The 12,363-nt window shown below is 36.4% G+C and overlaps 1 protein-coding gene across 6 annotated transcripts in view; it reads right to left on the bottom strand.

Moving 5' to 3' along the window:
- ALMS1 (ALMS1, centrosome and basal body associated protein) overlaps nucleotides 1-12,363 on the bottom strand; it is a 163,302-nt gene that overhangs the window by 54,459 nt on the left and 96,480 nt on the right. For all 6 annotated transcript variants that reach the window (XR_002342571.1, XM_013996028.2, XM_021087373.1 and 3 more), the window contains 3 exons: nucleotides 9,034-9,275; nucleotides 4,334-4,459; nucleotides 475-645 (listed from right to left, as the gene is read on the bottom strand). Coding sequence is in view for 5 of the 6 variants with exons in the window: in XM_013996028.2 (XP_013851482.1) it covers nucleotides 475-645; nucleotides 4,334-4,459; nucleotides 9,034-9,275 (539 nt within the window). In the remaining variant the exon portion in view is untranslated. The remainder of the gene's footprint in view (nucleotides 1-474; nucleotides 646-4,333; nucleotides 4,460-9,033; nucleotides 9,276-12,363) is intronic.

The raw sequence follows: 12,363 nt of genomic DNA on the forward strand, positions 1-12,363 counted from the left end.
AAAGTTGCAAAGTATCTCCTATAGAGAAAGTAAATTTTATTGCTTTCAAAAATCTGAAGCATTTAGGAGTTCCCGTAGTGGCGCAGTGGAAACAAATCTGACTAGGAACCATGAGATTTCAGGTTCAATCCCTGGCTTCACTCAGTGGGTTAAGGATCTGGTGTTGCCGTAAGCTGTAGCATAGGCTGCAGATGTGGCTCGGATCCTGCTTGGCTGTGGCTGTGGCGTAGGTCAGCAGCTGGAGCTCCAATTTGACCCCTAGCCTGGGAATGTCCACATGCCTCTCGGGTGCAGCTCTAAAAAAACTCACAAATATATGTAGCATTTAAAAAGATTTTACAGTTTCCTTCTTGCATATACACAACAAAATCGGAGAAAAGTCTGCATAACAAGCAGAAAATAAGACTGGATAATACTCTCACCTAGGATGAACAGAAAAAAAAGCCACAAAATACCCAAAGCCAATCCAGTCACCTGCATTATCTTTCTGAAAGGGTTTCTTCCCAACAAACAAGGATGCCTTAGTTACTGCCCTCTTGCTGTAGATCCCCTCTTTGTGTTTAATGTTCACAGCGTCTGTCAGGTCATCATCCCTTGTGCCTAGCACCTGAGCTGGGAAGTCGGGAGCAATGGCATCATTGGATCCTACAGAAAAAATGGGAAAGTAGTATAATTAACACAAGCATAAATAGGAAGTTGAAGAAAGACAAAAAATTTATCTCTTAAACCACTTGTATAAAAAAGGTACTACCATGGGAGTGTTAGAGGGAATTACAAGGAGATGTCAGTCAAACTGAAGCTAACAGAAATGTACAATATTGTGACAATAGATGGAGAAGCAAATGACATAAAGAAGACATACAAAGTAGAATATCAGTTTAGAAGAGAAACAATTTCCACTTCAGGAATATTTTCAGAGGAGGAGAAAATAGATTATACCTTGGAAAATGAATAGGCTTTTTGAAGTATGAAGAGGAAGGAAGAAACGAAGACATTTTAGGTACAGGTAACAGCACTGGTGAAGACAAAGGAGGAGGAAAACGAAGAATACACAAGAAAATCACACTTTTCTGGTCAGACTGAATTATAGACTACATCAATGAGACTGCTAGGAAATAATAAAAAAGTAATTGTTTGGAGCAAAATTCAACAAGGCATGGAATCCCAAGCTAAAAGGTTAAAGAGTGTTTTTTTTTGTTTTGTTTTTGGTTTTTGGTCTTTTTAGGGCCACACCCACAGTATACGGAAGTTCTCAGGCTAGGGGTCAAATCAGAGCTGTAGCCACCAGCCTACATACATCACAGCCACAGTAACACGGGATCTGAGCCATGTCTGCAACCCATGCCACAACTCATGCCAATGCCAGATCCTTAACCCACTGAGCGAGGCCAGGAATTGAACCCGAGTCCTTATGGATACTAACCAGGTTTGTTACCGCTGAGTCTCCATGGTCTCCAAAGTTGTACTATTCTTATTAAGGTTCAGCCATTTTTCTTAAAATGCTTACGACAAAGGCTACAAGTTTTTGATTAATTTCCAGAGTTTTGGAAAAGTTTTCTGTAAGGTTCTGCCAAAATTCTGTTGCTTTTATTACAGGGCAAATTCTTGGAGGTCTTTGCTCCCACATTTTTTTCTGCTATAACTCCTCACCCTCTTTTAAAAATCCAAGTCAGTTTTCAGCTCATGGCTTTTTGCTCCTATTGACAGTAAGGATTAGTATATAAATTATTTAAATGTCTATAAATGGATATAAAAATAATGTCTACACCTCATATTGGTCCAGTTACTACTTAATAATGTCGCTGGGCATAATGAGTAAATTTCTAACAATCTCTTTTTTTGTGAGGTTACTTAGCCTTTTTTATTGTTTTTATTTGTACAAGGATTTTATGAGTTCAATTATTTATGCATTCTCAATTGAGGAGAAATCTATTTGGGTCAAATATTTGCAATGGTTTATGACTTGCCCTTGGCCCTAAACTCCAGTTGGATCTTCCGCATATCGATAGAAGCACAACATATTAATAGACAATAGCTATTAGGACAATTCCTAGGCTTTCACCTCGAGTAGTTTTACTGATCTAAGAAAGGATTTATTTTCTATTATCAACTCCCTAACCCTCAGAATAGATGGAGAATGTGAAAAATGACTACCTTAACTATATATAGCTAACACATCTCTTCTGCCTAATTGACGCATTCAGTACTTTAATTACAGGGTCACTGTATCTCAGGATACAATGCACCATCCCTGAGTTATCTTCTCCCATTAAGGAAGAATTTTTCTCAAAGTCACTATCTCCAAAGGGAAGGGTCAGGGATGTATTTTTTTTTTTAAATCATAGACCATGCAGGTAATGAAAATTTCTTCCAGTTTCTGGTTATAGTCTTAATAATCATGAAAGCATTTTTATGGTTCTTTTTTTCAGTGGCATCATAGTGGAAAATCAGGAGCAGTTATATCAGGGGCTTTACCTCAGTTACTATTAGATACTAGTTTGGTCCTCTTTAAAATTAACAGAATCTGCCTAAGGCCAGGGACAATTACTTTCTGGGCAATTTCTTTTTTTCTTTTTTTTCTTTGTAGGGCTGCACCTTCGGCTTATGGAAGTTCCCAGGCTAGGGGTAGAATCAGAGCTGTAGCCGCTGGCCTATACCACAGCCACACAAACTCCAGATCTGAGCGGCGTCTGCAACCTACACCACAGCTCATGGCAACATCAGATCCTTAACCCACTGAGCAAGGCCAAGGATCATACCAGCATCCTCATGGATACTAGTAGGATTATTTTCCACCGAACCACGATGGGAGCTCCCTGTGCAATTTCTACATATACAAAGATATCTACTGACAAATCATGAATAATTTATATCTAAACTAAAGCAAGACATCTCCTGTGGCCCAATCAATATGTTACCCAACAATCAAAACCCCATTTCATACCATCTCGGCATCCTTATTTTAAAATTTTACACAGGAAATTATTTATTGAGTTCCTACATGGGATGCTATTCATTTTCTAAATCTGTAGTTCTCTTGTGATCTCACAGGGGGATATTTAAAAATTCCAGGGGAGTTCCCGTCGTGGTGCAGTGGTTAACGAATCCGACTAGGAACCATGAGGTTGTGGGTTCGGTCCCTGCCCTTGCTTAGTGGGTTGACGATCCGGCGTTGCCGTGAGCTGTGGTGTAGACTGCAGACGCGGCTCGGATCCCACATTGCTGTGGCTCTGGCGTAGGCCTGTGGCTACAGCTCCGATTGGACCCCTAGCCTGGGAACCTCCATATGCCGCGGGAGCGGCCCAAGAAATAGCAAAAAAAAAAAAAAAAAATCTAGGGAAACAGTGATTTTTAATATCTGGAGTACACTACAAAAGTTACTAGCTAAAAGTAGTTTAAAATTTCAACATTAGATACTGCTACATTCCTTTCAATGCTGCTGTACCTTTGCAGAGTTGGATTTTTGTCAGTTTCTGTAGTAAGAGCAGTAAATGAGGGTGGTTTCATCTCATTTCATTTCATCTCAGAAAGAAGTTGTACAGGGCCTTAATAACTGCGCATAGCTCATAGTAAGTAACTGTGGGTATTTATGAACAAGTAAGATGTTTTATTTCAAAAGCCAAAACCAAAAAGACACACCTAATATTTTTGTTTATTATTAGATCAAAACAGTATTTTTATATCCTAATAACTTATTAGCATTTGAAACAATACTTCACGTATTTATATGCTCCTGATAATTTATCTCCATGCGAAGATAAGGAAAAAAAAAATTCACCCAAACACTAAGGGCACTGTGAACAGAAAAAATTTGGAAAGGTTTGTCCTAGATGGCATCCACTAACCCAAACAAACAATTGTTCATACACTTCAATTTTTTTATTTTTATTTTTAGGGCTACACTCAGGGCATATGGAAGTTCCCAGGCTAGGGGTTGAATCAGAGCTGTAGCTGCTGGCCTAGGCCACAGCCACAGCAATGCAGGATCTGAGCCTCGGCTGCAACCTACATCACAGCTCATGGCAACACCAGATCCTTAACCCACTGAGCAAGGCCAAGGATCATACCAGCATCCTCATGGATACTGGTTCATTTCCATTGTGCCACAACGGGAACTCCCAAACATTTATGAAATGTTTGAGTATACATAGTAACTCACCAATTTGATAACCAATCAAGTAACTCACCAACCTGAACCAGAAACTGAGTCATGAAATGCTCTATTTCACTTAAAGATTAGACAGCATTAAGCTTTTATATGTCATACCAGAATTAATCAGCCAATTCACAAATAAAATTTCAAAAAAATTTTTGAATAATTTCTACATAATACCTGAGTGTGAGCTCTCAATGGTGGTATCTGATTTGGAATCCAGAGATGAAGGAATTTGACTTAATTGTGGAACATAATACATCTTCGTACTACCAGAAGGTTTATATGGCAACAGTAAAGGCTGGACTAAGGAGATAAAAAAATCAGAATAATTAATAAAAAACATTAATTCCTTGAACAAATATTAAGTACTTTTTAATGTGTCAAGCAGTGTTCAAGATTACTGGGGTAAATCAGTGAACCAAACAGAAAAGTATCTCTGCCTTTAAGAGGAACTAGCATTCTCTAAGACGGAGACAGATAAACAGTAAGTAATTAGCACACTAAATAAGTTAACTAGTATTTTAATAAATTATAAATGATATTAAAAAAACTAGAAAATGCTGAGGAAGATACGAGTATTGGGGAAATAGCAGCAGGATACAGTTGAACTAGAGTGGCAGGGGCAGTTTTCATTGAGAAGATGAGTTTTTAGCATACACAGAATGGCTCTAAGAAATGCTTTATCTTATATTCAACCTGGTCATTGTTAATTCCTACTACTGATCTTTGCAGGTTTTTCCTCCAAAGTCACAGAAAATAAGTCTAATAATTCTCTTCTATATGACAGATTTTCAAAATGAGTTGTCCATTATAAAAGTACAAATTCTCAATATTAAGAAAATACACAGAAGTAAAAAAAAAGACAAAGTCCTACCACTCAAAGACAGTTATTATTAACATTTCAAATGTATTTCCTACGTGTCTTTCCTGTGTTTTTTTTTTTACCTAGTTGCATATAGTGTGTATAACTTGAAGTTCAGCATTTGTACATCATATTGATAATAAAATACTCATTTTAGTTCCTATCTTCACATTTTTATGATTATACTATAAGTATATTTAACACTTCTCCTAAAGTTAAAAACTTAGGCTGAATTCAGTTTTCAATAATTAAGAATTTTGTAAATAAAGACTTCCTGTTTATGGCATGTCCATTCTCTCCTGCAGCCCCAACTCATGTAAATTTTCTGACTTCAGAGTGAAAATTTATGTCATTTATAAAGTTTTTTTTTTTTTTAAACACTGACTGCTTAAATGCTTCCTACAATGTCTGTGCCAATGTAATAATTTGATTATCATAAAGGATGAAATATTTTTCTATATCCTTGTTCATGAATATGGTAGAAACTTTTCTCTTTTGGTAACTGCATCTTGATATTTAGCTGGACACACACTGCCCACTGTACATTATATTTTCCAATATCCCTTGTAGCCTTGTTCAACTAAGTATATATACGCCCATGGGTCAAGTGTGAAAATAATGTGTGCAACTTTCAGGTATCCCATTAAAACGTTACACTTCTTAGGGACTAAAGATCATGACAGATGAAGCAGCCACTGGAACCAACTTACAGAATATGGTATGTGCTAAGAAGCAAATAGGGTACCTGCCTATCCCATAGACAGAATGCATGTATTCAGCAAGAAAGGTAGACAAGCCTTTTTAAAATCTTTTGCTTTCTATCTTTGTCACTCTTAGCTTTGTTAGATGGAAGATCTTACTTTTTTTTTTTTGCTTTTTAGTGCCATACCTATGGCATATGGAAGTTCCCAGGCTAGGGGTCAAATTGGAGCTGCAGCTGTGGGTCTATGCCTCAGCCATAGCAACACTGGATCCGAGCCGTGTCTGTGACCTACACCACAGCTCATGGCAATGCTGCATCCTTTAACTCACTGAACAACGCCAGGGATCGAACCTGTATCCTCATGGATACTAGTCTAGTTGGGTTCTTAACCTGCTCAGCCCCAATGGGAACTCCACATGGAAAGTCTAAGAAATAAGAGAGGGACGCTTCCACTAAGAGTCAGGAGCCCTCTAGTCATTTTACACTCTTTATGTCACTGAAGCAATACATTGAATAGGATGGCACAGGGCTGACTAAACTACAAGTGACCTAACTATCAAGGAGAAATAAGATTGTCTTAAAAAAAAAAAAGTCAATAGGAGTATGGTTAACACCTACATGAACACCTAACCACGCCTGGTCATAGAAATAAAGAACCTATTATTTATTTATTTGTCTTTTTTGCCTTTTCTAGGGCTGCTTCTGCGGCATATGGAGGTTCCCAGGCTAGGGATCTAATCGGAGCTGTAGACGCTGGCCTACACCAAAGCCACAGCAACACGGGATCCGAGCCACGTCTGCAACCTACACCACAGCTCACGGCAACACCGGATCCTTAACCCACTGAGCAAGGCCAGGGATCGAACCTACAACCCCATGGTTCCTACTTGGATTCATTAACGACTGAGCCACGATGGGAACTCCGAGAACCTATTACATTTAGACTGGATAAGCAATGAGGTCCTATTGTATAGCACAGAGAACTATATCCAGTCTCTTAAGATAGACCATAATGGAAGATAACATGAGAAAAAAGAATGTATCTATAGGTATGACTGGGTCACTATGCTATATAGCAGAAATTGACTCAACACTGTAAATCAACTATACCCTAACAAAAAAATTAATTTAATACAAAAATAAATTTTTAAAATTACCATAAACCTACATGTGCAGGGCTAGTAAAGTCTCAGACCACTTAAGAATACTTGTGCCACTCCATCAAGCAAAAACTCAGCCAATGAGAACCTGGCTGAATTCAATCAAGGCGAACAAAAAATTGTAGAGAAGAATTTAAACAATAGGAAAAATAGGCTATAGCCTCCACTTCTATTTGAATACTGCTGTAGTCATTATTGGTAGAATACCAATAATAGTTTTCTTCCTCCATTGCTGTAAATAAACCTTGATGATTAAATTTACCAGTTAGTTCAAAGTTTGCAGAAAATGGACAACAACAATTAGGCAGAATTACAATGGACCCAGAGCAAGAATGGCTATCATGTGGAGATGAAGAATTCTGAGATAGATAAGCAGCTTTTTGAAATTCTCAACACCTTTGTATTTGGATGCAGAAATCTGCTTATGTAAGGGAGAAGAAGTGATTGTGCAGCAAATAATGGTTGCTTCTGGGGAAGGACTAGAGAAGGGTAAAGAATGTTCAATTATAAAATTTATTTCTTCAAAAAACTTGAAAATGGAACTAAAACTAAACATATAACATTATTCTTAATTTGTTAATTTAGAGTAGTAGGTATGTGGTCATATATTTAACATACTATTCTATATACTTTTAAAATTTTTTGGAAAAAATTCAAAATTTTACTTTTGAATCCACAGTATTTAAAATAATACTTTATAGATAAACCAAATAATATTTATCTTTTAAAGGAGTCCTTTCTCTCAGGTACTTGTATGCAAAGGTAAAACCATAAACTGTGGGCTCTACATAGACTGATCCATTTGATGTCAGAAGAGATGTAAAATACACTTTCATAGCTGGAGTTACCCTCTTGTGCTTCTGCCACCAACATGAGAATAACACAGCCCAGGGGAGCCTGAATTTCAGAACTAGGCATGTGGAACAGAATTATACCATTTTCGCATCCTGGTGCCAAACTCCAATTGACTCACAAGCCCAAGAATGAGAAAAACAAATGTTATAAAGCACTGAGATTTTTAAGGTTCTTGTATGGTATCACTGTGACAATAGGTAACTCATACATTAAAGGTGCTCTATGTGATATTTATTATATTCTTTTTGGGGGTATACTGTTACTTCACAGCAAAAACGTATAAGAAATATTACCACCTCAACATAGAAATGTATTTAATTCAAATTAAATTCAGTGTAATTTAAATGCAGAACTAACCAATTTTTTTATACTTGTACGGATATCCCATCTAGTTCTAGAGATAGATAAACTTTTTGCTTATAAGTAGGAAACCTTAAAAATATATTGTACAAATACTGACTATACTTTACACTTAGTAATTTAAAGTTCCCACCTACACTTGGAGGAAGAATGGGAACTCAATTGTTAATTTTCCAATTATTTATCTAAAAAAGAAAATAATTTGCTATAATTTTGAATGTTGTATAGTAGAAGCACTATCAAAATATTCTCACGACAGCATACAAACACTCTAAATGTAGACCTTATGGTAGAGATTGCTAGCTGTTCACCAAAACCCATTTCTTTTTCATCCTGGAAAAAAAAGTCAAACTATTCCTAGTCAGTGGAAAGTGATGTGGGCCACTTCCAGGCCTAGCCCATAAAAGCCTCCCACATGCACCCCTCCGTGCTTTTTTGCCCCTTCTAGCTGACTATGACGGTGAATCCAAGGTAATCTTGGGTTCCATGCTTTAAAAGACAGTAAGGACACAGTCGACCTGGTCCATGTTTATGGCAAGAAACAGACTGGTTTTGTGTTTATACTATCTATTTATTATAGTATGCAACATTTACTACAGCAAAAAAAAAAAAAAAAAAAAAAAAAGCCAAATAATTCACCTGTCTCTCTGAACTACTTGCATTCTTATACATTATTATGTATATATTGAGATGAAAATAAAATGTCACAAACAGCATGAGTTTCAAATCAGTTAACTCCACTAGAAATTTAATTAAAACCATAATAAAATTATATTCTCTTCATAGCTATGTAAATAAAAGATGATAAAAACATGTCAGCCCAATGTTTAAAATTAAAATTAGGTTCTCTCACTAGGAACACCCAATTAAGAAATTTCTTTGATAATTACACACACAAGTTAGTAACATGACCTAACATACAATCACATTCTCTTACCATCTGTGCTTTGAGGAACAGTAATCTGTTGGACTGAAGATGATGAAGCAAACTTGACAAGACCTTTGCCCACCTTCTGGGTAGTGAGTTCTGGAATTTCATGTTCACGATCTTTAGCACTAACAAAAATCTCAGATGAAAACACGGCCTTTCCTGGACTTTCTGTTGTTATCTGAGTGACTGCATCAGATGACAATTTTCCGGAGAAGGGAGAGAACAATGTCTTAATCTCCTCTGGTGATCTGAAAAAAAAAGAAAGGACACAGCAGGTCATATCCTTGGCTTGTCAAATACTGTAATCTCTTTGCAAAGTGGCTTCAAGGAATATTTTGTGGAGACACATCAAACTCAAATGGCTATTTCTATAGAAACTTTCACTTTTTCAGATACTTACAACAAGGTAATTATACATGAGTATAATTTTTTTTAATTTAATTTTCAATTTAGAGTGCTATTATATAAGGAAAGGGTACTTTCAGTTCAAGTGAAAACACATACTTTCATTTAAAAAAATTACTGTAAGTCCACCATAAATTAAGAGACTGTGCTAAATACATAGTATATAATAAACAAGAAACAAAGCCTTCTCTTAAAAGGTTTATATGTCATTGGGGGAACCAAGTTTTTCAAGTTGTAATTACGTATAAAGATTACAAAAAAAATCCATATTAAAACAGAATGGACTATATAAACGATTGTATAAATAAGTAACAGGAGGAAGGAGACAAATCTTGCCAATAGAAGGAGGCCAAACAACACATGTAGGTATGCCCCCAGCCTCACCATCCATCTCCTTCCAAGGAGGTGATGCTTAATCTTTCTCTTAAGCCCAGTCCTGGGCTGGACTGAATCACTGAATTCCAAAGAAGAGAGTTCAAAAAGTGAGAAACGGTAACTTTACAGTAGAAAAACCTGGCAAACACCATCCTATCCAAGGGATGATGGTTCACATCACCAGAGATATCATGTGGATGTACCTACTCTCTGCTATGAGGTGATAAGGGTACTTCATTTCTGTGGTATTTTTTACCAAAACCCATGACTCCAGTCTAATCATGAGAGAAATGTCAGCCAAACACAGATTGGGAAAAATTCTACAAAATATTAGGCCGGTATTCCTTAAGACTGTCAAAATCAAGAAAAACAAGGAAGGAATGAGGAATTCCCATAGACCAGGAAAGATTAAGGAGACATGGCAACTAACTAAATGGAACGTGATATACTAGATTGGGTCCTGGGACAGAAAAAGGCCATTAACAGGAAGACTGGGGAAATCCAAAAAATGTCTGAAGTTTAGTTAATAGTAATGTATAGATGTTGACCCTTCTAACTTATAAAAATGTACTATGGCAATATAAGGCATTAACACTAGGAAAAACTGGAAGAAAGGTAAAGGGAACTCTATTATGTTTGTATCTTTTCTGTAAATCTAAAATTATTCAAAACCAAAAAACTTCATTTTTAAACAATAGAGTAATACTGTATTGCATTATATTGGATTAATAGCTATGATATGTTACAGAATCAGAAGAACTCCCTGCTGTGTAGCACTTAGAACTATGTCTAGTCACTTATGATGGAGCATGATAATGTGTGAAAATAGAATGAGTACACGTCTGTGTAACTGGGTCACCATGCCATACAGTAGAAAAAAAAATTGTATTGGGGAAATAACTATTAAAAAAAAAATTAGTAGGCCAATCTTCCTTACAAATACAGAAGCAAAAAACCTAAACAAAATGTAGAGAATGTGTGTGTGTGTGTGTGAATTCCTCCCAAGATTATTTACTCCAGAAATGCAAGTTAACATTTGAAAACCAACATGAGTTCCCATCATGGTTCAGCGGTAACGAACCCGACTGGTATCCATGAGGATGTAGGTTAGATCCCTGGCCTCGCTCAGTGGGTTAAGGATCCGGCATTGCTGTGAGTTGTGGTGTAGGTCACAGACGCACTGTGTTGCTGTGGCATAGGCCAGCAGCTGTAGCTCCGATTTGATCCCTAGCTTGCAAATTTCCATATGCCACAGGTTTGGCCCTAAAAAGCAAAAAAAGAAGAAAAAGGAGAAGAAACAACACCAATCCTTTTCAAACTTGTTCAAAAACTGAAGAAGGAGGGACCTGTGCAAATAAGTAAGATGAGTCTTCCAGGCCACATTACCCTTACAATCCAAAGCCAGATGAGGACACTGCAAGAAAACCACAGGACAATAATTCTAATGAATACGGACAAAAAAATTCTCACAAAATATTACCAAACTGAATTCAATAGCATGTGAGAAGAATTATACACAATGATCAACTGGGATTTATCCCTGGGATGTAAGCCTCATTCAATATGAACAAATCAACAAATATAATAAGCTACTTTAAAAAGGTACAAATCATATGACTATCACAATAGATGTGGAGAAACAACTGATAAAATGTAACATCTTTTCATGATATGATTCTCAACAAATTAGGTACAGAAGGAACATACCTCAACATAATAAAAGTCATGAATGACGAACTCTCAGCTAACATCATACTCAATGGTGAAAGGTTGAAAGTTTTTCCTCTAATATCAGGAACAAGACAAGAGTGCCCATTCTCACCACCTTTACTCAACACAGTACTGGATGTCCTAGCCAGAGTAATCAGACAAGAAAAAGAAAGGCACCCAATCAAAAGGAAGACGTAAGCTGTCTGTGTTTGCAAATGATATGATCTTATACACAGCAAATCCTAAAAACTACACCAAAAAACTGTTAGAAATAACCAATTAATTCCATAAAGTTGCAGGAAGACAAATCAACATAAAAAAATCAGCTGTTGCCATACACTAACAAGGAAACGTCTAAAATACAGAAAATAATCCATTTACAATAGCATCAAAATCAATAAAATAATCTAGGAATAAATTTAACTGAGGAGGCAAAAGATCTGTTCACTAAAAACTAAAAGACTTTGACGAAGGAAACTGAGGAAGACACAAACAAATGGGAAGATTCTGTATTCCTGGACCAGAAAATTAAGATTGTTTACAAGAAATAGCAACAACAACAACAGACAAAAGACAAAAAGACCAAAAAAAAAAAAAAAAAAGATTGTTTAAACATACATACTATTCAAAGCCACTGAAAGAGTCAATGCAATCCCTATCAAAATTTCAATACCATTTTTCATAGAAAGAGGATTAAACTATTCTAAAATTTGTATGGAGCCACAAAAGATTGCCAAAGCAATTCTGAGAAAAAAACAAAGCTGGAGGCCATCACACTTCCTGGTTTCAAACTATACTACAAAGCTATCAATAGTAATCAAAACAGTACGGCACTGGCACAAAAAC

The sequence above is a fragment of the Sus scrofa genome, chromosome 3, assembly GCF_000003025.6.
Source record: "Sus scrofa isolate TJ Tabasco breed Duroc chromosome 3, Sscrofa11.1, whole genome shotgun sequence".
Taxonomy (NCBI): Eukaryota; Metazoa; Chordata; class Mammalia; order Artiodactyla; family Suidae; genus Sus; species Sus scrofa.